Source organism: Tinamus guttatus, unplaced genomic scaffold (assembly GCF_059628265.1).
Source record: "Tinamus guttatus ecotype Peru unplaced genomic scaffold, ASM5962826v1 Tinamus_guttatus_pri_ptg000171l, whole genome shotgun sequence".
NCBI lineage: Eukaryota > Metazoa > Chordata > Aves > Tinamiformes > Tinamidae > Tinamus > Tinamus guttatus.
The window spans coordinates 1,146,072-1,172,740 of NW_028288705.1; the positions used below are offsets into that span (position 1 = coordinate 1,146,072).

Here is a 26,669-nt window from a genome sequence, read left to right on the forward strand (position 1 = left end):
TATCAGCAGCACTACTGAAGGAAGATCATTTTCCAAAATGTTTCCTTTTGCCTGAGATTAAGTGGAGTCGACAGGACTTCTCCCCGTACACACCTGCACAGACAGGTGTTGCCTCCCGAAGAGTTAATCACACATTTATTAGTTCTAGTTAAAGAGCTCACACAGCTAAAATCTCTGAGATCTCTTCCACCATTGCAGTGTAACAATCACAAAAGTCAATAATATCTATCCCAAGACAGATCTTGAATGTTCCCAAGAAAGTCCTGATTTCCCAGTCAATTCCTAAAATATTTTCTGGTTATCAAATTTTTATACAATTTTTCTATAATGTCCAACACTATTCTGGGTATTTAACAATTGTGCAGTACACTATACTACATGAAAAAATATTTTTATAAATAAAAGTACCACCTTGCTGGTCGAGAACGTTTGTTATATTTCTATTTCCATGGGTTCATGTAAACTTACACATTATGTATTTCTAAAGATTTATAAACAACACATTTGCAAGCTGGCAGCTCTAGACTGGGGCTCACTGACTTAAATTCCTTGGCTTAAATGCATTTCCTTGAGCAAGGCTAAAAAATCTTTAATTTACCTGCCTGAAATTAAACTGAATGTCAAAATCACTGTCTCTTAACCATGTCAATAAAGCATCAAGGAACTGAAATAACTTATTTAGCACAACAGAAACAAATGTGGGCAGAAAAAAAATGTTCATGTTACCTAAAACAAAAAAAGTTAATTTTCCTAGTTATTTTGAAATCAGTATCACATGAGGAATACTTACATAGATAATATAGGGAAAACAAATACGAAATGAGAACCGTGGCACTGAAAAGCTGGCATTAAAAAATTGCAAAGCAACCTCGGAATAAAACGGGGGGGGGGGGGAGTTTAATACACACACGCTTTTGAACAACCATTTTGAATCACCTTATAAGAAGTTCTAAAAAATGTGCTTGTCTTGTGGAATCTACCAGAAAGCATGTTTTGCGGCAAGAGAAAGCATAGAGACCGCACAAGAACCTACCTGAGTGTGAAACACCTTTGGGTAAATTAAGACCAATCCCAACCAAAAGACAACTGAAAAATCTGCATTCAACTTCTCAGAAAAAGACCAGAAGATACTACCATAAATATGATTTTAAGAGCTATATGCAAGTAATTCCAGAGGAAGATACCAGTGGAAATAATCCACCTTTAACTAACTTACAGGATAGAGCGAGGGGGCTGCCTAGTCCCATGAAAATCACTAGGGTTGCACAAGTGGTGAACTGCAAGGAGACCTCAACTACTTTCCAGTTTTTCCTTCTTGGTAATTACCGCCACAGTACCTAAAGTTCTCTTGAACCCCCTTTTCTCTCCAAAGTACAAAGAGAAACACATTGCACAGATACTACTTAACTAATTCTCATACCTAATTTTGTGAGTTTTCTGCAAAATTGCTTTTATTTTCTTTGAATCCTCCTTTCTTCCTCACTTAATCCCAAGCATTTACTACTGTACTTTCGAAGCTACTAGACACAGCTAAACCGGCTCTAAAACTAGATGCTTACCTTCGAAGAACTGCTGCAAGGCCTCATTTTCCCCCACCACATCCATAGCAAGGCAGAGGTGTTTTTCTTTTCCACAACTTGAAGAATTCCACTGAAAAAAAAGTCCCCGTCTCGTTCGGAAGATTAGTTGTATGTTAAAGAATCCACAACAACTTTTTGCTGAAGGTCTGAACTCCCTTTGTCCCAGCCACTTTCATTCTTTTGTAACTAATGTCACAGACACATTTGAAGTCTGCTGCATGTCAGGAATTTAACAAGACCCAAGGCAGGACGAAGGAGAAAGCTTTGCCTCTGGTCCGGACAGGCAGCATTCCTTGTTTTAAGGACCTTTGATCCCAACGCTGCCCGTGATTACTCATGCAGCTATAAAATTTATCTTGTCTTTTTCCTTTCATATAGATGATACAACTAATACTATAGATAAAACAGATCAAAAATGCAAGAGCAAAGCCACCACTGGCTTCAGCATATGCCCAGTCCCACTTAAATGGATTCAGTTACCATCCCACACAACTGCTTAAAACAAATAATGGGGATTAAAAAAAAAAAATCTCTGAGCATACTTTAATAGAGTAGAACTTTGACCCAATTACTGTAACAAAACTGAAGTACAGATTAACTGCTTGCCTAAGGTAACATGGGAAAACCTACAGGAAAGCTGAAAACTGAGTAAAGATCTTTTAAGGCCAGTTACAAACACTAATTCGCATTCTCTCAATCCATCTTTGTACAGTACAGACTGCTCCTCTTCTGTCTCTCCATAAGCAAAATGAAAAAAAAAAAAAAAAAAAAAAAAAGGAAAGGGAGAAAAAAATCTCCCCCCCACCCCCACCAAGAGGCACTGGATTACAAACAAAAGCTCCAGTATAGCCAAAAAAACCTGGAAAAAGGCAGTTTTCTAAAGTGGTTATATTAATCGGAAAAGTAATTACAGTGTAACTGTGACAAACTGCAGTCACCTGTAGTGACGCAGATTTCTCATGGTAAAAAAGGTATATTAGGTATACAGGGAAGAAGGATATAGTTAAGCCAAACAGCCACTACCACTCAAGATACATTGGTACCTCTCTGCGGGACCTAGCTATAAGAAAACAGTTTCTGCACCATAAACTTTGGGATGCCTTTTAAGTCTTGGCACTACCATTGTTAGAACAAGAGCAGGAGTTTGTCCTGCACAAATGAGCATCTCCCGTGAAGGATTATTAAGTCAGAGCAGCAGCCGCTACCAGGTGTCATTTAGTCACTGTTATCTAATCCTGAAAAGGGTTTGGTTTCAATATGTAAACTAAGGAGTAATAATGATTTATTTGGGGCATTTAAGGAGCATTTATGAGCTTAATAGAAATCATAACAGAAACAAATACAATCTGTTTTCCAAGGCTAAAACCAGACTTCTTTGCCTTAGGTGAAGTAATAAACTTCCAGCGAAAGAAGTCAGAATTCTCCAGGTCTCTACAGCAGGAACTAGTAACCAGTGATAGATGGAAAAATATGAAGTCATTAGTGAAGCAGTCTGTCCACACTCCACATATTCCACTACTAATAAATATTAAGGTTCAACTGTTTCTTCTTATTTTCGCATTGAAATGACTGGCAAGAGCCAACTCTCACAGAGTGGTTTCAGTGGTGGCATACAAGCAACACATGTATGGTATTAAATTTCACAGCTCACTTTCTAAAAGTAAATAAAAATGGAAAACTTTCCAGGAGGATGTAGTGACAGAATGTTATTTTGGTCTGGAATCCCTTATAACAAAACAACTGTAACCATGAAGATGCTTTTTGTTGAGAAACAACTATGTAATAACTTGCCTTTATTTTTGATGTTTGTGAGCTCACCTGCTAATGCTTTAATGATAATGATATTTGAGAAGAGGCTGTCATGATCAAAAAGAAACTACCGATTTTCCCAAAGGGCTCTTTTGCAGCAGTTTACCACAGCCATGCTCCATGTATCCTAATCAGCGGGCAGCTGGTACTCAATCAAAGAACATTCTTCCTAAAAAGACATTTTCAGGTCTTTTTCAGGTTCCCTTTTGCAGCCAGTGGCGTGTGTGAAGAAAGTGGTAAAATTACAAGAGAACTATAGTCAACGTGCTGAAGAAATTCATTTAAAGGATATTTTAAAGGTGAGAGAACAGCAATGGAAAGTTGATGTATGAAATATTGCAACTTAGATGTTCTTTAAAATGATTTTTTTTCTGCCTTCCTCCCCACCCCCTTTTTTTCTGCAAGATCAACAACAACAAATAAACTACTGAAAGAAAGTTGAAGGGGAAGAGAATGTTTTCAGACTAACATTTATTTAATCAGAAGGTTTGCTTGACAATCACTAGTACACCTGCAAGTGCTTACCACATTTGTTCATCTATCATATGTAAGCATATACAGCATTAGTCAGTTTAAAACAATCACAGTACTTCTTAGTGCAATCTGCAAAAGGAGAAAAATCTTGGACCCACTTTGTGGAAATAAATATCAACTGACAAAAAGGATTCAGCCATTTCAGAGTTATGTATATTAAATGAAGTTCATGCATGCGCAGAGTAAAAAGATTTAGAGCTCATCCTTGTAGTAACCAAGTTTTGCCAGGGACATTTCTCTTCTCAGCTGCATAACTTCCCAGAACATCTGATCCACTAAAATGACAAAAGAGGTAGAAATGTCATCAACATAATGAAGTGATGAGTATTTCATTTCAACTGACATATCCCAACTGCTTCCTTGTGCAGCACATCCTGATGTTTACAGAAAATTCAGAATTGATATTAACATCCGTAAAACAAGAATCAATGTACAACAGCTATTATTGCTTGGTTGGCTTCAAAGTTTGTTAAAAAAAATATTTTTGATAATATTCCAAAGATGATAAAAGATGGTCCTATAAAAAATTATTTGGATTTTGTTCTCAGTTAAAAAAAACAAGTAGTAATTATTTGCCATTCTCAATTTTTGACTTTGCTGCCAATCATTCTAATTTCCTTTAAGTTAAAGTGCCTACACAATAAAAATACTATAATTCGTAGGATAAGCAAAAATTGTTTCATCACAGAACCTGTAACTTTGTTGAAATACTCCAAATTGTAATATTTCTTCCCTCCTTTTCCCAGTAATCTGACTGCAGCAATGAATTGGAGAAGGAAAAAAAAAAAAGACCTTGTATTATCATCTGTATTATGCCAAACTTTGTGCATCCCTCGAGCTTCCAAATGGCACAGTAATACAAATCAAAGTTATTAACTACGTAACTGCTCAAGATTATAATTTCTGTGCAGTCACTACTACGATGTATAGGGAATTCAAAGTTTCATTTCTGCACAAGAATGCAAGGTCTTTCCTATGATATTTCAAAAACAGTTTTGCAAAAAATGAAATGTGCCTCAAAAATGACATGATATAGAAATGGAAGCACATGCAATATATAATGCAGACAATCATCATGAATGCTCAAATTCTAAAGGTGTCATTGAAATACACAATTCTGAATGCTTTTTAAAAAATAATAATTTAATGGGAACATCAAAGCTTATTTAACTCAAAACTTCAAGAATAAATAATTCTGATAATACTGAAAAGACTGACTACTTGATAAAGAGAAAAAAAAAAGGGGGGGGGATCTCAAGTACTAGTGAAGTTTTCAGTTGAAACTACACAGGTCCTCCTAGACAAAGTAATGATCTGAACACCGTAAAACCATTTCATTTATGAAACAAGTGGATTTTTGATGAATTCACTGAAAATAATTCCCTTTTGTAAGGAAAGTTAATGGCATTATGTGTTTCAGCAACTATGCGTCAATTTGTCACTTCATGCTAGAAATGGAAAAAAAGCACTTGGATGTAGCCAAAATCCTGAACTGAGAAGTTCAGGACAGACTATAGGGAACGCAGATCAAAGTGGGGCTATTTGGACCAGTGGGGCCAACCCAAATTCTCGATGAAACAAGTCTACATAGACTCGGAGACTGGCAGCGTGAAAAACAGAGAGCCATAAACTTTATAATGCTACTTTAATTTACTTTCCAAAAGCACTACTGAGTTCTAAAGAATTGTCATTTTTTTAAAAGAAATTTAAGAAAAAATGACACTACTAACAAAAGGCTAGCAGCACTTCTTTCACTTTCTGAAAACCTTAAGCAAATCTACAAGCCTAAGAGGTATGGTGTATTTCAACAAAAACTTGGACCAAAGGTAAGGACTATTCATTGATCTAGACATGAAACGTGATTAAATTGTGTACAAATTAAACACAATTAAATAATTTTAGTTTTTTAGTGACAAAACAAACAAAACAAAAAAAGAGCCTCGCAAATGAAGACCAACAGTTACAACTCCAATATGCAACAGATTTTTAAATTCTATAATTAAGTAACCTAGAAATACAATTAATATGTTTTCATAGACAGCTTCTTTTATATGGACATTTTACTGAAGTAAAACAGCACAGTTGAGCAAACTTCTGAATCATTAGCACAGACAGGAGTTTAAATGGGCAGTTTACTAACAATTTAGTTTTCAGGTTTACTAACAGAGCCCTGATCAGGAGACTTTGCAATGCCACAGCAAAGATCAAGAGCTTATTTCTCAGTTGCACCTAACTAGCTGCTTAAAATCTGATGGAAAATAAAAAAGGAAGAAATCACTCAGGTCAAGCCAGGCTGAAGGTTCTCGGTCTGTTTAGACAACCCAACACTTTCAAATGAAATTACATTTAATTACAACCAAAATTCTGGAGGTCGGTATCAGGCATTAACAAAATAAAACAAAAACTGAAAGGCTAAAATGAGGTACTGAAATAAAAGGGCGGGAGAAGACTGAACCTAAAACATCTCCATTTTCTGTGAAAGAACCTTAGTTTTCCACACAGTACTTAATAAATTATTCCTAACTCCTCCCATCACAGAATTCTTCACAAATAAAACTTCTCACTGAACAAAATTGGAGTTGTAACAGGGGGTTAGAATCATTATTTTCTTTGCTATTAAAAGGTTCATTGAAGCAGAGGGATATCACCAGATTCTGATAATTACAGTGATACAAACATATGGTTTACTCGTGATGTCAGGTCAGTGTTGTGCACAGGTGTAAGATTTAGGCAAAAAGCACTGTTTAAATTGCTACTCCAATATTTTTACTACTTACCATCTTGCTGCTTCAGAAGTCCTTGTTGGATATATCGAATATATGTAAAGAAGTTGCACACAGACGTGATCTGAATCAATATAAAAATAACAACAATTAATCTCATATGCTGTATGGAAAAATAACTACCATTCAAAATGTAATGAGAGTAAACCTACTTACTCTGTAACGACAGAAAGGAGAAATGTAGTAATAATTGCTTGAATCTCCTAATTTGATTCTATGCTTGCATGACTTACTTTGTCCACTGAGAGCACATTTCCTACAAAACATAAAATTTGCATAATTGAGTAAACACTTCTGACATTAATGTCTACATACTTGCACATGTATAAGGTTCCAATATTGGAACCACTTTATATTGGGATAGGTACCTGAGTCTGTGACTTCATTTTATAAGTTACTGTTACATTTGGCTACCAGCTATTCAGGTTTCACAAGGATTAATTTTGGTTTTGCATTGGTGCATCATGAAATATTTTCACTTTTAAATATCTCCTTAGCTCCTGCATATTTACTCAGTTCTGATCATATACTCCCATATTCACTGGTTCAAGGTAGCTCGACAACTTTGAAACAATGGGGTTTCTCTAGCTCTTCAGACATGAAACAAAGTTTGCATTATCAGTTGATGCTAATATTTAAACAGAAGATTTTTGCTTGATATTAGATTTAATCTCAAAAACATCAGCCCTATAGAATAACAATTTTCCAAAGGCTGTGCAAGATGCATTTTAAGACCAGCTTTGCATTTATGCCCAAATTTAAACTGCACTTTACATTCCGAGTATTAAAGAATTTCGGCAAAGGAAAACAGACAGTCCAGCCATAGTTCCTTCTATTAGCATTACAAAAAAAGTGGTGGGAAAATAATCAAATTTGCTCTTTCTGGTGTACTGCAAGTATCACATTCACAAATAAGGAAAGGTCCCTAGTAACCAGAAATTCTTCCAGAAGCCACTCTGAGAAAGGGCACACTGAATTTAAGACATTTTCTCCAGAAAGCTGATTTATTTGGAATTTCTACATTGCAACATCTCCCATGAACTAGGTTGCTATGGCACCCACTGTATAATTGATTCTAAAAGCTGCTGCCTCCTCTCCCTTCCATTGCTACCTCACATAAAATTAGAGGGTCAAAGAACAAGCAGCCTTTCAAAAGCTAAACAAAAATCACTGAGCTTCCGCCCTTCTAAACTGTGGCCAGAGGCCTTCCAAGAGCCAGCAGCTGCTCCAGAGAAGCACGTAAAACGCAGTGAAGCAGCAGAGTGCAGGTGGCTGGCTCTCCACAGCACTTTAGGAGGACTGGCAGCAGCACATGGATCCCAGAAACTTTGTGGTAGGTGACACAAGCTGATCTCCATTTCGGTCAAGCTTTTTCAAGACAGAAAGGCTTTCAATGCTAAGAAAATAGACCCTGTTTTTCCTCCTAGCTATAAAACTAGCTCCTATATCTTCCAAGACATCCCATTAAACACTGGCAAGGCACACTGCTAATGACTCGGTTCTGCACTGTTCAGAGCACGAGCAGCTCTGGGCTTGGTTCCCCACGGGGACAACTCCTGGAGCCCTGTGTGGAAGCCCAGCTGTCTCGCTCAAAGGCAGCACTTGAAGCACACATCACCACAGGGTCAGAGAATGCTGCCTGCATGTCGGCATGTATGAACCTTCCTCACTGCCAGCACAACTCCCTGCCCTCCCCTGCCTTGTTTTGCTGTTGGGCCATTACACGCTACTTCCATTAATTCCATTAAGAACATTATTCTAGTTTATTTATGGTGTTTTTCTATACTATACTACTATTAAAGAATATTTTTTCAATTAAAAGGAATATTTTTTAAATGAAAGTCATAAATGTGAAACTGTCATTCCAATTCAGTGAAAACAGGAACACCTGTTTCCCATTAACTGCCAGTAATGATATTTAAAGTAAAGCACAATTGCTGTCAAATGACACTGAAATACTGCATATTCCTTACCTATTACTTATCCTCAAGCAATAGACCAAAACTTTGTCACTAAATGACGGCTGGAAAAGGAAGAAATAAGCTTACTTTTCTGATATGCTTTGAAGTAACTAAAGTTTAATTCATACATAAACACCTCTAAAGTTAATCCATAGCCAGCCAATTGTTTAAGGACTACATAAGCTTTAACTAAGAATTTATCTTAGGACAAAAGATGCAAATGAGTCCAATGGTTCAAGGGAATATTTCCTCAAGATAAGACGCAGTGGCACTGCTTCAACAGCAACGATTTCAGACCAATTTGCCAATTGCCCTTTCATGGCACGTGACTTATTTAATAGCTGCTGGTTGTCTGTCTATTCCACACTGCATTCACAGAGCGCAGGTCACAGGGACACGTCTTGGCACCAGCATCCCTTGAGGAGCTCCATTAGTTGTGGTGGGTCACTCAGAGCAGGGGCTGACAGAGCTCAAAGCACCTTCTGGTGGCAGGAATAACTTGAAGCATATATGAATCGCTGAATTTTGTAGGCTAGAAATGATCAAAGACTAAGCCATAAGACAATTTTCATTTTAAGTAGTTTCTTTAAAAGGAAGAATAAAAATTTTCTTTGAAGCATGTTAAAAATTGTCTCCTCACAAATGCTGAGAACTCAAAAACAAGGAGTATGAGAACAAAAAGAAAGAAGCAATCTCATGCCAAGCAGAACCAAATAATATTTTGATGGAAATTTTCTATCAGAAAATTGAGTTTGGCCAAAACATGTCAATTTGCCCAAAAGATTTTCAATCAAAAAGTCAGACCTTTTCAAGATTTGAAAGGTTCCGGATTGACCTTGGCTTTGTTTCTTTACTCTAACACACGCACTACAAATCCCTCCCTTCTCTTCCACACCCAGCAAAGCACTCCTGCCTCAGCCACATTCCTCCCACCTAACTCCAAAGCCTTCATCAGCTCCCTTCACACCAGGTCTTGCCTGGTCCACTAGAACCAGCCCAGTTTCATAACCTTCCCTCTTGTCATTTAACTTTTTTTCTTTTTTTGGTGAGGCGGGGGAGAAGGAATGGGGGGGTTGACTCCTTGTTTCCTCTCCCACCAAAAAATTTGTAACAGCAATCTTGATACCTCTGATTTTAGAAAATATTTACAAGTTAAACATTTGAATGAAGTGATGAGTTGACAGCACTTTTCTCAATCCGAGAGTTTGAGTATCTCAAAGGGGTTAAGATTTCCCTTTTGTCTAGGAGCTTAACATACTTTGGTCCCCCACATTCAACTGCAGAAGCTTTCACAAATCGAACAGGTTGCAAGCCAACAGGTTCAATGCTCAACGTGTTGTTCTCAACAGCTTCCAGAACAGCCGAAGCCAACTGCAAAAGAAGGTAGAAAGCAGTTAGGACAGCTTAGCATTAGGCATCGTTCTCAAACTAGTGACATATTTCTGCCTCTATAATGCCAGAAATACTGAAAAACTGAAAAAGATCAGATTTGCCTCACATACTGGTGCAAGCAAAGTCAAAAAGGCCCCATTCCAAGATTCCAGTTTAAATTCTGCCTTCCAAATAAATAAGCACCTTCCACAAGGCAAGACACCTGTCTTTACAGCAGACTATTTAGCCAAACATGTTTCAACTATTACCTGTACAATAAATGCATTCCTCATAAGCCCAAACAACATGTACATTTGAACTAGCAGTGGTTCTGTCAAAGACTGGACATGGCACAGAACTTTATTTATTTTAAAATTACTCTACTTTTATTAGGGAAAAAATGCCTTCTTTATCTTGCACAAAGGAAATTATGTCACAGTTCTTGAAATATAGCTTTAGAAGTACATTCAAAGAAATAAAACTAAGTACTAAGGAGAAAAAAAGCACAATAGGTAATTGCAACTTTTATGCAGCGAACTAGCAAAAAGTCATCTTCTGGAGACCAAGGGCAGCTTTCCTCAATGCTTTTTGATGTTAACTCGTTATAAACACACAGCCTTTGGACATTAGAAACATGTTGTTTGCCAGGCCTCAGCAGATGTCAAGGATTACGTTTACTGTTTAAGTATGGCCAGATAGTCTACCATACATATTTTAAAAACTAAGTTAGAATTAAGATAGTTCTAATATTTTTTCTCTGCCACCTTTCAAAAACAAAGCAGAACAGTACACATGCACACAAGAGACCACCAAGAATTAAAGTAATGCTCCAGCTGGTTAGATAACTGCATTTCCAATTATTCAAAAGCATAACATATGCAATTTGTTGTTTAACTGCCCAGAGTTAATACTGAAAGGAAAACAGGAGTTGGTCACTCCACGCACAACATCTGGAAGCAATATTTGATAATAAGGGACAAATGCCAGCAGCCTCACTCTTTCCTCGAGAGGCGATACAAATCTGCAGCACTTGTATCACCACTGAAATGGAAACAAGCAAATGAAGTTGCTGGGATAAGAACAGGATGGCCTAGTTATATACCCTGCAGAAGCAAATCAACTCCTACAGTAACAAGGTAAACTTGTCAGTGCAAGAGGTTCATATGATGCTCTATGCCAACCATAATGAATTAGCATGGAAATAAATACAGCATTTTCCATGCAAGGTCTTTCAGTTACTAAAAGAAATCTTTCATTATTCATACTCTTATAAAAAGGTACTCAATAATCGGGACCAAGTAGAAAACTTGTAGCTGGAACCAGTTCCACCTCATTCCCAGACTTCCATTCACATTGAGGGGGCTGGGAAATCCCAAACAAAAAAAGGCACGTCACTATTTTCATCGAAGACTAAATCCCCAAACTGTCCTTCTTAAATATTAAACCCCAAAGCTGAGTTCCTGCAACTCAAACTTCCTTTTAAGAAAATATCCAGGTTGTGTTTTCCAGCTGCAATCATTGATAAGGAGAAAACATGCCCACAAAATCAAATATACTGTGGTCTCTACTGCCCTCTATATAAAGCAGAGACAGCAATAGGACAATATTTCTACAAAAATGTATCTCTGAATTGCCAGGGGAACACGCACCATTCATCCCACAAGCAGCAGATTCAACCAGATTGCTGTAAAGTCTAAAAAGGGGTAAGCCAGCCTCTAGCTGAAAAGTTTCTATCTAGAATAGCAAACAGCAAGGAAAAAATGATTATCTTAATACTCCATACTACACTAGTTCACTGTAAGCTGTTCCACTGCAATGAAATAAAAAATGCTTTATATGAAAGTATTTTTACTGCAGTTTATTATTGGCTTTTTACAAGATACTCAAAGGAAAAATGTCAGTGATGACATTTAGACTATATTACCTCACTTTTTGAGAAAGTTAAACATGGAAAAATATCTTCCCGATAGATTTTGTCCAAGAAAGGGCATGTTCTGTCCATAGTAGGCTCATCCTTCCAAGATCTGAATTCATTATACAAAGACAGGTCAGCCTAAAACACACAAAAGATTTATATATTTTAGTACTGTAGTTATCACACAGGTGTTGAAAAGGTATAAACATCCACAGATAACTAATAAGCATTAAAACTAAGAGTTTTACATTGCACTGTAAAATAATGCTATCATAACCTCAGCTGTGAGCACCTTCTTAAACCCACTCTCCTAAATTGGAGCAATTCAAAACATCCCATTTGCAAGACAGACTTAGTGCTTTCATTGGTCACCATGACACTAATGACAAGCTAATTACTTCTTCCTCATTTTCTAAGCTTCCAAAATAGCTTTGAAATGTACGGCTATTGTTTAACAGACAAAAGCCAGTAATTTACTTCTTTGCACATCTTCATTACACTTTTAGTTCCCCTCTTTTAGTGAGTCACAGAAAAGCAAGGAAATCTAAAGCAAAAAAAGCAATTCTAAACATTTTATATAGTATCACAGCATTTGAACATAATACATTGCTATCTAAATGCAAAAAGAGAATATGCATTTAACAATAAATGTACTAACAAAGGAAAACTGTAATTCAATACACAAATCACTTAAAACTTTACTCTTATGCTCCCTTTTACATCTTGAAGTCCAGCTTCCTTCTACACTATCCTGCAACAGGGAGGACAGGACATTCACTTGGCTTCATGCTGGGCTCCATATTTGTGAGCTGACTTCCTCAGAGTTCCTATAGTCTACAGACAAATACTAAATAAAAAAAAAAATAAATCAAAGCAGCAGTTATTTGAATTGGAAAAAGATGGGTAAGCATGTTCCGTATCAGGAAGGGGTGGTTTTATCCACTTGGAAAATATCTTGTTTTATTATCTCTGTGGTGGGAAGGCACCTACCCAGCCTGGTATTGAGACAGGTACTAGATCATTGTTATTAAAGTCAATGGTTCCACTAGGAAGCAGCCAACCCACAGCGTGAGTGCCCATTAATGCCTGGGTACCCACTGGGCACTCGCAGAGCCCAGTATCAAGTTTTGCTTCACCTGACAAGAATCCTATTCATCAAGTGCCAAGGCTGCTCTAAAGCATGAGGCAAGCCCAGGGAGGAAGGCTGCTCTCAAAGCACCCTCCCCAGGTCAAATTAAAACAGTCAAACACCAACATAAGCCACCCGCTCCTCCAGTCCCCATAAAACCACAGTTATTCCAATGTGCACTGGCTACTCAGAGTGGCTTTGAGACTGCTGGCATGCATCTTCAGTGCCTTTGCCCTCTAACTGCTCGTTAAATCCTTCTCTTATGCTCCAGCAGCACTACACTCTCCAAAGCCCAGACCTGTGTCTCTGCTCCCTGCAGGCCACTATGGGAGTCTGCTGGCAAAAAGGAGATCCAAACGTAGGTGACAGTGTTGGAGTGATCTAAAGCTATATGAATGGATACCAGCAGGAGGAATGAAAAACGACAATGAGATACAGCAAAGGTAGGAAATAGAAGGTTGGGGAGAAAATAGAGATGTCCACAGAAATGGTGGCAGAGAGTAAGCACAGAGGAAACAGAGACAGGAGAAGAAGATCCTAATACTGCTGCCTTCACAGACTCCTCCCTCAGGTTGGCTCTCCACTACACAGAGAACAGAGATAAAAACCAAGAGGAAAAAAGAGGGAGTGAGCATTAAACGTATTTTGGAAGAAAGATTTTTTTTTAAAAGGCACCAATAAATATTAATGCCGGTTTTACAATATGCATCTTAGAAACCAAGTGTGATTTTAATGTCTTGTAACATTAAAAGCAAGTAGTGTATATGAGACACAAAGCAAAAATAATTCATGCTAGGGATAATCCGATTAAAAAGATTAGTATACTCCTTGACACAACCTCCTTCCATATTCTGTTCTTCCCTATGCACTTCCCTTTCTCTAATCTCTCAGCACTCCTCAAAATACATATGTAAAAGAAAATGATGGAGTTTGTTTCGAGAAGAGAGAAACTGAAAAAAACCTACAAAAATTAGATGGGCAAATTTATTTACTATTAGACCCATTTGCCTTTCACTCAGGTATAATCAGAAAAAAAAATCTTAATTAATTGAATCCATAAGTGCTCTGGTTGCTAAGTCACCAGACTCACTGTATAAATGAAATTCAATGGGTGTAACTTGCTCCCAAGGGAACATTTCCCCATCTAAAAGCCCATCTCAGGTCTGTCTAAATTGAACACCACCAAGAGATATTGGCAGGGGAAAAGAAGCCATTTTCAGTTTGTTGTATATAAGTCTAAGCATTAAGATGCATTTCTCATTAACGGTGTTGGTTATTTGCTATATTTAACTAAATTTCCCCCAAGCCCATGATTTACAATGAAGCTACCTTAGAAAAAATTCCCCATGAACATAATTTAATGCTTTTCCTCTCTCATCTATATTTTGTGGGTGCTGTATGTTTTTTTTTCTTTTTTTAAAAAAACTGATGCATTTAGCAGCATTTATATTGAGTAACATTACCTGCCTGCACACAGATGTTCACCTGGCTTAAATCCTGTTGATGCCTGCATCTACTTATCCTTGAGGATATCCATGCTCAGTAGCATTTGCCTGAGAATCTGTCACTTTTTGTCTCTCCTGCAATTTAGGGTAGACAGTCACTTGGACACTGCCTATGTTCCACAAAGAATCATGAACATGGACACAGCTTCATCGGGTGCCTGGGAAGGGGAAACTCCAGGTTCTGGACTCTCTGTGAGGGTGTCACAGTCACCCTTCCTGCAGCCGAGACAAGGCCACTGCTTGCCCTGGGCAAGAGCATTCCTTCTGACACCCACTCTGGACACCAGGAAAATGGCATGGGAGGGGGGAACCAATGCAGTAGTGGGAATATTTGGTGGAAAAAAAGGAGACAGAGGTGGAGTTCCAGGTCCAGCTCCCAGAAATACATTCACATTAGGCCAACAATAAACAAAACCACTTCTGAGGATAGTGCAGAGAGACAAAAACACACAGTACTAGATAAAATAAAGCAGTAGGGAACATAAGTCCCTCCTGCCTAAGTCCGAAGCCCTAGGCCAGAGGCAGTCTGGCCCTTTCTGCCCCTTGTTGCTCCATTAAGCATTCTTGCCCAGAAGAAAGACTTGACTCCTTGTAGGTGGAAAATCCAGGTATTTCATACTGATTCCTTAGCCTGTCACTAGGAGAGACAGTCACCTATCTCAAGCAGACTGGATCAACCTCAGAGTATTTTCTTATGTGGGAAATATAAAAGACCGAAATAAAGAAATACTGATCAGGCAGATTGGGCCTTCTGCTACAGGTGCTTCATATTTAACCCTTTCTCTGCACAGGAAATTGGGGCGAACCCATTCCCTCCCACCTTTGCTGCACATGTAAAATACCATTGAGTCATGACCTCAATCTGATGCTTACAAAGTGATGGGTCTTTCTCAAGTGCAACTAAGATTCAATATTGAAATGAAAAACATTTTGTGTATCCCAGCTACACAGGCAGCATGCAATGCTTTTGAACACAGCCTTGAAAATCTTCCCCTTTTCTAAATTCCAAGGCATATATCATAAGTGTGCTTAATGACAGAAGTCAAACCGAAGTATAAAATTGGCCACAGGGAATCAGATTAAAGATCCACTGAGCCCACTACGCTCTCTGATGACAGCCAGCAATGACTGAGCACTAGCTACAGAGCAAGACAGGGATATTGCTCCAATTAGAGCCTCCCCGTTTATAGTCATTAGTGGTTTAGAAGTTTCCTGTAACAAAAATCATGCCTGTATCTTCTACGTACCTTTTCTTTTGTTTTCTTTTTGTAAGTTTGCATGATTACATTTTGAATCATTTATATTTTTTGGACATAAGATTAGTTTCACTGCTTTATGCCAATGAGTTCTATAATTTTGATCTGTGCTGACTCTTCATTTTCATTTCCAGAGTGTTAGTAATAGTAATAACTAATATTCGTTCACCATTCATCTTCCCCATGTCACCTGTGATTGTATAGATATTTGCTCTACCTCAGATGTGTCTCTCACCACAGGGAGCCCTCATTTCTCTCCGTACAGAAGGACTTCCGTAGCTTTGATCATGTATGTCACACTTCATATTTTCATTATATTCTTTCTGAGATGGACATATCATAGCTGCATGCAGAATTAGACACATACGTTCACTATATTTGTACAGCAGCAAAGAGCTTTTGGCTTTGCTATTTTTTCCTTTTTTGACACCTTCTAAGGATATGGGGGTTTTCAGCTGAGCATAGATGGTGTTTTCAGAGAATTATCCACAAAGACACTCCAGTTGTTTTATCTTTTTTTCTGTGAAATGCACCTAATTCTGAGAGAACAACTGCATGTCTGCTAGGGTTGCATTTTTCACTAGCTACTCTATTCTTCAGTTATTGATTTTCAGTTTCATCTGCTACGACCCAATCAGTACCATGAGATCCCCCTTTTCAACTATTCAGGCATTTTTCGCTATTAATATTCTGAGGGGCCATTTTCAATGTCATTTACAAGTAGATCAAAAAGTCTCTAAGAGAAATTTTGGTAAATTTCCTCAAAGTTTGGCAAATCTACCAAATTTAGCTGGGAAATCTCCTCCACTTCTCTAACAAATTATTATTGATTTTTTCTTTGTGTCCACTCCTCCCTTTCTCACCCATTAGTGGTCTATAAAACAATTCCTCTCCTATGACAATTTAGTTTAAGAAGCTTTGGTGAGGACTGTCATTCAGTTATATTGTTTTTTGTTTAATTCAAATATTTTAAATTTTACCTCATTCCTTTCCTCCCAAAAATTAAACTAAAAAAAAAAAAAACAGAAAAATTGCCAGCTATTGGAATTTAAGAAAATCTTTCTTTCATTAATGACAAAAATATCTGAAAGTATTCAGCACTACATGAAGATTTAACATACAAATTTACTGTGATTAAAAAATAAATAAAACCAGCTTATCAACAACAAAAAACCCTCCTTGCACTCTTACCTCTTTACAGTCTTTGACAATTGGCTGCATCATGGTGAGGTCCTGATGACTGCCACCCATAGCACTGCTTGTGCTCTTGTTTCTGGCATGTCCTTTTTTAAAGGGAGTTTTTCCACTGCTCTGAAGCTCTTTCGTTGGTGATGTTGGTGAAGTGGACAGGACCAGAGTTTTCAATGCTGCTACTTCCGCCTGAAGGACATCGATCTAGAAAATAAAAATACAAGGTCCTTAACAGACCAGAGCATATTAGGGCACAAATACATTGAATCCCTCAACAATTTCTAGTTATCTTCACTCAAATCAAGACTTCATTTTCCAGCAGTACTAGCACACATCCCTATGCAACTGCACACTGCAACTAAGCCTGGCTCCTAGGCACCTGGAGCATGAGAATGCTGCTGAAATGCCTGTTATAAATCCGTCTGTTAATAAGTCTAGGCAGCATTTAGTATATAAGCAATTTAGGATATATTTTTAAAATACATACATGCAAGGCTCATTTTATGTCTTCACCATTCACATTTAGATTCAAAACTACATGAAAATACAAAGCAAGAAAGTTCAAAAAACCCTCACCTTTCCCTGTGCTTCTTTTAACTGTTTTTCTGCTGCAGCTTGTTTGACATTAGCTTCTTTAACCATTTTGTGTGCTTCCTACAAAAAAAATGTTTAAATAGCATAAATAATTCACACAAGTTTAAAAGATCCACTTAAACTAAGGAGTATATCCTACTTCCTTGCTTCATGGATATTACTTACGATTAATAAATTGTGCAATAATCCACTGGAATTAGAATAGCTCTGTACTCCCAAAATATCTGCAAATGTATCAATTTGGATTCATCACTGAAACATTAAGTTCCTTTCCCTTGGCCTAAGCCCAGATTGAGAAAACGAGCAACTCCACCCATTCACAGCTAACCCACCTCTGGCAGAAACAGTACCTGTCAGGAATGCCAAGCTCCATCAAGCTTCAGTGGCTGCCAAGTGAAGTTCCTTGATCCCTCAAGAGAAAGACTCAAACCAGGAGCAACAAAAACAACAGAGGCACAATGGTACCTTTAAAGGGGCTGCCCCCTTCTTCTGGCCAGAACAGTTTTAGTTGTCATCTATAATTTCTGCATGAAGGAACTGGCCGAAGGACTATGAAGCCTGCATTTTTATCATCAGTAAAACAGGCAACGTAAAAGCTAAAAATACTTTATGGATTAACATGCATTTCTTAAATAGAACAGAAAAGGAAATATTAAAAAAATCTAGGCAAGCAAATAAATCAAGAAAAAAAGTGTAAAAGGACTAGGGATTTTTTTTTAAACATCCTTTTACTTCTAATCCTTCTGTCTGCAGAATTTGCATAGGCCCAGATCCAACAATTTGCTGCCTACGATCAAATTACTATTCTTTTTCAGCATTTACTGAGGCAACACAAACTGAAGGATCAGTGCCACTGGCTAAATTACTTGGAATAGGGATCCTTCTTATATCTGTAAAGCGCCTAGCACGTATCTGGACGCTATATAAATAAAACAAAAGTTAATACATCATGGTACCAAAAGATCTGGCTCCCACTGGCATACAACACAAGTGTATAGTATGAGTTTGTAAGTGTCTTAAATAACAGGACACATGCAGGGATGTGAAGATACACATTTATACAATGTGTACAGATACATTTAACACTGACCATGCAGTTTCTGTCTAGCGATGCTCCTTTGAAAGCAAAGCAGTGCATGTCACATTCCTCAACACTAACAGTGCAACCACACAACATATACCCCCAGCTGTGCTAAACAGTCTGGATCCTCCACTGGGATACAGTCATATAAGCTTCAGCATCCATTTATACAGTCATTGCAGTTAGTGAGACTCAGAATAAAACACAAAACCAAGGGCTATAGATCCCAGTGCAAAATCAAGACTGTACGATGGTGTCTTTCATTATAGACTCTCAGTGAAAACAAATGACAAAGAATATGCAAGTGACATGCCCATAACAGTTGGAGTTATGAATAATTAAAACTCATCAAACTATCATTACTAATGTGTTACATTTCAAATAGATTCGCAGATTAAGTGATACATTGATCTATGTTATGAAGTGTTACTAATATAAAATTTCATGGGCAATTTTATTTTTATTCCTGTATAGTTAAATGCCCAAGATTTTCTTTGCCAGTTTAATTCCCCCCAAATACACATATATTATACTAAAAAGCATATTTCTAGTCTTTACTTGTTCCCCACACTGCAAAGCCACTTTGATTGAAGTAACTTTGCCCTACTGGATTGATGAAATACGATGTGTAGCCAACCCACAGAGCATTTTGTAATTTGATTTTGAATGTTAAAATCTTTCAGTTTCTGATAGCACTTCCATACCAACACCATATCATAGGTTTAAATACTCTAAAATATATCTAATGTTATATCTCTATGCATATAATGAAAAACAATACTTATAATATTGTAAATGTCTAGAGCATCTCTGCATTCTGAAATTTATTCTGACAGTTGTGTGTATCACAATTTAGCCTCTAGGAATTTCATGATAAAAAGGCAACCGATCCTGCTTCTAGGACGGATTTCAGATTTTTTTTTTTCCCCTCCAAATGTGGTGCAAGATCACAAACTTTACTGGCACCACTGTCCTCTTCTCAAATGAAAAGGTCCCACTTAAAGTTCAGGCTTCTCACTTTGCAACCATGTCCACCCTGGTACATTACTCAAAGTTTCATGTTTCTTTTCAAGTTTGTAGGAGTAACATGCTGCCGGGCCCAAAATTCAAAAGCTGAAAGCATGAAGAGTTATGTACTGTGCTGCCTCCATTAATCTCAAACTGATTTTGTGTTTAGCCACCACAGCAACCCCAAATTTAGGTCTTTAATCTAGACAGCCTTGTTGACAGACAGAGAAGCTGTACCAAAATAGTTATGTCAAAAAATAAGCCAAGATAGTTCTAAGATTCCTAATATATTGTCCTTATTTTCTTCATTTAGCATCTAAGCAGTTGACAAGTTCAGCAAGGTCTCCTTCATCTAAATAAAAAACAATCTACTGCTTGCTCTTCAGCCTCTAGTTCAACACACACTGGTCTGGAGGACACAAATCCCTTTATAAGCTCATTGTAGCAAAAAAATCAGCACGCAACACACTGATTCTACATAAAATATCTGGCTCAGCCTCCTTTAAGTATATCACATCGAAGACTCCAACAAACCTCAAACAGACTAGCTGTAAGTTCTTCCAATTCCTGTCCAAGTTGATCTCGCACTTTAGAAAGCCTTTCACATTCTTCATCTTTTAACTTCAGCTCCTATGGAAAATTGAAAGTTATTTATTCTGACTTAAGAGTAATTATTTGGCCTTTTAAAGCTAATACCACAAGGGGAAGAAAAAATAAATAAAAAGAGGAGGAACATATACAACCTTTGCTAAACAAAGCCTTTCAAAATATTAATCTTAATACTAGAAGCAATAAAATTAATGCTGCACATGTATAGCTATTCCTGCTATATAGCAACCTACCAGGCCAGTCTAAAGCATCTAACCTAAATGTCAGAATTTTCATAACATTCTGAAGTACAATAGCTTTTTCTGCTTAGCATATGGAAAACTAAATACTGAAAGTGGCAGAATACAACTATTGCTATTTACCTGTTCCTTAACATAAAGGGTGTTTTTTTTTTTTTGAGTACTTGTTAAAAAAAACAACCTTCTGAAAATAGCTTTTGTCTCAGGTCTGCTTACAGAATCTTAAAATATACATTATTATAAATATCTCCCTACAACTAATACAATTCCAAAATTACACTCCAATTATATTCTAATTATTGCTTATGCAGTGATACAGAAATCAAATTAGAGCAGTTTAATGAAATTCAGAATATGTTACTTGTCTTCAGCATCACTAGAACACAGATAAAGGAAGCCTGTCTGTATTACTTGTACTGTGAAACGTAAATACAGTTTCAGCAATATAAAGGCTAGTTATACCCCAGCTTATCAGAGTTCTCCCAAGTTTGAGGCGGGGGAAGAAGTATTTTTGCATGAAAGTACAAAAAGTTTGATAGAAAACTTGAAATAGGAGCTACTCTACTCTTTACCATCCATTAAACCCTGGAATCTCCCATAAGGCAGAAAAGGATGGGGAAGGAGGCAGGGGGTGGGAAGCAGTATGTAAACCCATTTTAAGCATTTTTTGAACATAACTCCCTTTCTCCACTGCATCTAGTCCTTCCCTCTTTTCCTCTACCCTACCAGAATGGCTCTGGCACTACCACCATGCCTGAAATGCAAGGTTCGAGGCCTCAAGTCCATCACTGAAACGTCAGAGACCTCAAAAGCACGCCAGCAAGAACTTGCTTCGCAAGCCTCCAGAAGCTCCTAAGGAACACAGCTGTCTTCAGAAAACTCTGGGAGAGCAGTCAGTACAAAGTCATAAAAATAAGGGCCAAAAATCTCCTGCTTCCTGCGTGTTGCTGGGAGGTAATTAGCATTTTTCCCAAAAGCTTCATGACAGAGAAACCTTTCATGCAACTATATGGAAAATTACATTCTGCCTGGGAGCAGGTAGAATGGTGACACTAGGTCTTGCTTTCAATTTCTGCAGCAAGACTAGCAACAGATTTTCCACTGAGATGAAGGGTGCTCTCAGACTTCAGCTCCCAGATTTGACATGCATTTAAGGACCATTTTAGACTTAAGTAGTATTCAAAGTATTCGCTCTCTCTCTTTTTTTTTTTTTTTTTTTTTTTTTTTAGGGGGAAGGGGTTAACTTCAGGCATTTTAAATGATTTTTATTCATTTTATTCTACTTGTTTGCCATTTTGATCTTTCAGTTTCCATATGCAGCCTTTTAGCTATTTTGAAAGGCACCACTTAAACAATAATGCTTTTTCCACAGCCCCTACTTACTAGCTACAGTTCTGTACAAATTAGCTATTCTCCCCTCAAACACTCCTGCAAAAAGACAAGTAAATACAGAAAAAGAAAATAGAACATAGAAAACCAAAGAGAAAGAGAAATACTGGGGAAGAGATAAAAAAATAAAGAAAAAAAGAAAAAAAAAATGTAGATTTAAAATCTTTCCATGTACAATATGGTTCTTAAGGAAATGACAAATTCTGAAGAAATATCCTTAAAAACAAGTTTCGTGTGTTTCTACATTTGTGGAGAGCACATCAGCACCTTAATTTGTCAGTTTATTCCACTGGTTTGTGGAAGAAACACTACACACACCACTATATCTTAAAAACAAGCTATATTAAGATCCAGGTCAGGACTTAGATTAAGTTTAGGCCGCCAAGTAAAACTACTTAATGAAAACAGAGAAGATGACACCATGCAGCCTATTGCTCAGGGCTCTCTTTGCTGTATTCATCAAGTATTGGGCAAGTTTCCAGGACATGATTCAGGAGCAGCATAATAAAACACATTATTTTTTCAAACAAATTTAATAGTTTGGGTTGATGTTTTTTAAGCAGGCAAGAAACAGAGTATCCAAAGCAGAAGTTTAGAACTATTTCGGCCAGCACTGCTGCCCATGTCTGAAAGCTGTTCCTGAACACCTTCCAGCCACGCACAACAGGGAAGCGGAACAGGCACCTGGGGGTGCCAGGCTTCATCTATGCTGAAGTCTTTCCCACAGGGCTATTCTGAAAAGGTGAATTATTATTAAACACAAATAGCCATTTTAACTTGCCTGAGAAAAATGAAAAAAGTTTTTAAAAAATCTTAAATAGTCATTTTACTGTTCATTTTGATCTTCATTGGGTGGGTCATTAAAAAGAACTAGTGAGACAACAAATGCAAAATACTGCTTCAAAACATGTAATGTTTTAAATTCTAAATTAAAGAGAATCACACTGGATCTAGTTCAGAACTAGAAGCAGAAGATCCAGAATGCAGCAATTTTCTACAGAAATCATCTAAAACCAAAACAGCAGAATACTGCTGAATTCCGAAGTTATCAAAATAGGTATATTTAAATACTTTCAAATTTGACTTGTCTTCACTCAACACACAAGACAGAAGTTATATGAAGTTATATTTAAAATCATAGAAGAGCCTCTTGCTTTCACTATAGCAGAAAAGTACCCATAATTCCTATTTCTGGAAAAAAATGTTTCACTTGTCAGCCAACCTGTAAGTTTTACTCTAAAGATGGCAGGGAAGTAGAAAACTATTAATTCTCAAACTGAAGTATTTTATTATTTATAACCATAGTCTCTGGTAGACTGCTCTTATCCTAAGACATGAGGGCTAACACCATCAGTGACAAGTGGTATTTTTAAGACATGAATGGGTTCAAAAAGTGGTGAAAATACTATGTTAATTTTTAGTTTTTAAGAGGATGCTTTTCATAAAATACCATGCCTAATACCACCGTTATCTAACCTTTCTCCAAATCTTACGATAGGATTTGTAATTGCAAATCAACTAGTTGGAAGTAGACAGTATTCCCCCTCACCAAGACACAAAGAAATCTCTGGAGGATTTACAGACACTGCCGTTTTGTCAGTGATGCTGTTTGTTTCAAATAGTAAAGCTTGAAGTCTTAAAATACACAGCATGACTAAAGCGGCATTTTTTTTTGTTTCTGTGTATTTTGTTCAAGAACCATACTTTTATATATGTGCATGTGTATGATGTAGGGTTCTTTTCACATTTATTCTTAATATAAAAATAGAATATATTAAAAGTTTCATTCAAGGAAGCAAGGACATGAAGAAAACAACTAATGAATCCATAAGCTTCAGAATTCCTTTATTCTTTTATAGCTTCCCTTCCAAACACAACTGCAACAAATTACATATGGTAACAGCCTATAGTTTGGGTAAGGCATTTGGAACAAATGAAAAACACAAGACACCAGCTTTGTTTACTGTGCTCACCCTGGGGAAGCACATAAGTTTTCAAGGCTCAATGAACCCACAAAAATTCAAGTGCCAATTGTAATTCTCGTTTTTCTCATGGTTTCTAACAAATCTCAGAAATTAAAAAATGTCCAAAGTCATAAAAAAATGAAAAAAACACTTAAAAAACAAGCTAAAACACAGGCACTAAGGACTACATTTCTGCAGATTCTTAAGCTGGATACTCATTTGAACACAGGTATATATTTGGAAATAAGTGTTTCAAGACCACAAGGCCTACATCAGTACTGCAGGGTGGACACACAGCCATGAACAGCCATGACTTTTTGGAGAAAGTAATCAGATGCATTTTTAGGCAGTGCAAATGGATACAGAAAGAGCTAGCTCTTAAACTAGGAAGTGGAAAAAAGCTAACATCACAGAAGTAGTTGTGGATATTATTGTACAGTGTTTAAATACTTCTTCCATGACTCCTATGTTACTGAACAATTCTGGAAGTGACAATTCAAGAAGACATGCAAAAAGGAATCTATCCATCCAGAATAACACTGATGAGAAAAAAATCAAATGGGCTCAGGAGTAACAAGGACTTTGAAATCAACATTCAAGTTAGAGTTGAATGACTTGTTAGGCACATGTAAAGTGTTTGAAAAATACTTATCACAGTATGTTCAAACAGTTTTAATGCCCTTTCCTTATTAACTACCTTAACAAAGCATGAGTTGTGAACTAGACAATCACCCACACAAGTTTCAGAAAACAGGAAACATTTCTGTTTAAAAGACAAGTGAGTATAGACTAGAATAAAATGTTATTTTATTCAAAGGAGAACTGTAACAGATCTGAGCTGAAGTTTGCATGTGTTAACTGTCATTTTTATTTTTCTACAGCTAGAGAGCTCTCTAAAGTTTAAAATTTAATTGTTCTTGCTTTCTAAGGTTTCAAGTTTCACTGCTAGGATTATATATTCACATGAAAAGCCCACAAACTTAGCTCTGGTTAGTGTCCTGTCTCTGGTCAAATGCTAACCAGATAAATGCCTCACAGAAGGAAGCAACTACTGAGATAAAACATCAACAGAAGTGGTATCAGAATCCATATTTAAGATGCACATTAACAAGGGCAAACACAACTATGGCAGAAGTGATGAAAACATTCAACTGGGAGAGGAAACAAGTACAGTGGAAAACAAGTTCAAACATAAGATAGGGTGAGCTTAAACGTATGCAGAGAGGAAAACATGTAGGGAAAGTAAAGGGCATGAACAGAGACAGCATAAAAATCAATGAGGAATTTTAAGCATTGAAGGATGTAAACACAATAAATAATGTTTTTGTATTTATATAGCATCTTCCATCCAAACAAGATAAAGCGCTTTACAAATATTAATAAATTGAGTCACAGTGTCTTTAAAGGTAAGCATATTCAATTTGAAAGGTGGTGGAATAGCACTCCAAAAAACACCAGTGACATCTTTATTGCATCTTTCACACGCAGGCATCCCTATGATACATCATAAACACCTGTGTTCTAAAACATTTCAATATTCCTTGACACACACTACACTTCTATTGCGTAGGAGAGAGAAGACTCAAGAGGTACATAAACAGTATCTATAAGTACTTCTAAAATAACAGTGGAATGACAGAAGATTATTCTTGTTCTTAAATGTTAGAATGAAGGAGTGGCCTACTTTGAAAGAAAAACACAAGTTTAACCACATTTTGCAGCCAAAACTTTCCATGGTGAGTAGCAGGAGCAGTAGAAAAAAGGTATCAGGGAATACTTTTAGGACATTTGCACTGCAAACACTCAGAATAACTTTACATAAAGTAACTACATTGCAATAATTCTATAATAAATTGATTCAGACTGCACCTTCTAGTGCATCTATTATTCTATTAGAAACACTTTGAAAAAACAAACAGCAGGAGAATACAAGACAACAAGCCTTACCCTCTGAGCTTTTGCAAGTTCTTCTTTCAATCTTTCATAGCCCTTTTCTCTCACTTCCAGTACAGATGGGCTCCGTAAGTGAGATAAACTGTCTGTACTCAACCCAAAAATATCTTCGCTTCCTTCGGCAACATCTGCTACTGTAGCACCCTGCAAAAACTCTCTTTCTGCATTATTGCTTTCCTTTCTGGAATTACTGTGATTGATTGACCCACCCTGGAGTCCAGAGGTAGCACAAGGTACTGCGTCGGTAACATTGATGCTGTAAAGAAAGTGATATTTCTTTATTTAAAGAATATATTAAGAAGAAATATTCTAGAAATGACATTAATGGTGTTGAATGTACCCTTAAACACAGCTTAAGGTTACAAATAAGTTTAAATTATGTCTTTAGTAAAAGCAGCAGATTCTACGTATAAACATGATTATTTTAATTAAACAGATGCACACTACTTACCTGACACCTGATACTTCTCCACAATTCAGGTGTCTGGGAGATGAGTAAACAGGTTGTGTGGGAAGGTCAGAAACATTTAATGCATTGGGTTGGATTGGTGTGGAGGACACAACAGAAGGATGTGGTCGATAGATAACACTGGGTGAGGTAGTTTGTTCCTGAGTCCCAGACTCATTCACTCCAAGAAGATCTGGTGTAGTAGGTGAAGCGAGGTTCACTTCATGAAAGCCTTCCAAGGGGTCGCTGGCCATAATAAAAGCCTCATCATATGAAACCCTGAATTAAATAATCATATTATCAGAACACAAACAGGAAATATTTAATTACATCTGATAATTATCATAATT

At 37.1% G+C, this 26,669-nt stretch overlaps 2 protein-coding genes across 3 annotated transcripts in view; both read right to left on the minus strand.

Moving 5' to 3' along the window:
- The window catches only part of MYRFL (myelin regulatory factor like), a 33,472-nt gene extending 31,867 nt beyond the window's left edge, over positions 1–1,605 (minus strand). Inside the window, exon 1 of the mRNA XM_088522938.1 lies at positions 1,560–1,605. Within this exon, the coding sequence (XP_088379064.1) occupies positions 1,560–1,605 (46 nt within the window). The remainder of the gene's footprint in view (positions 1–1,559) is intronic.
- Positions 1,606–3,888: 2,283 nt separating this feature from the next.
- Positions 3,889–26,595, minus strand: RAB3IP (RAB3A interacting protein). 2 transcript variants are annotated; one of them, XM_010217256.2, is made up of 10 exons: positions 26,323–26,595; positions 25,866–26,127; positions 20,252–20,347; positions 17,611–17,688; positions 17,035–17,238; positions 11,963–12,091; positions 9,926–10,038; positions 6,863–6,962; positions 6,701–6,770; positions 3,889–4,198 (listed from the first exon to the last, which is right to left on the minus strand). In XM_010217256.2, exons 1-10 carry the CDS (start codon positions 26,571–26,573, stop codon positions 4,116–4,118), a joined length of 1,386 nt encoding a protein of 461 aa, XP_010215558.2. In that variant the 5' UTR covers positions 26,574–26,595; the 3' UTR covers positions 3,889–4,115. The 2 variants fall into 2 exon arrangements, with proteins under 2 accessions (XP_010215558.2, XP_010215559.2); XM_010217257.2 differs by lacking the exon at positions 20,252–20,347.
- Positions 26,596–26,669: the final 74 nt, after the last annotated feature.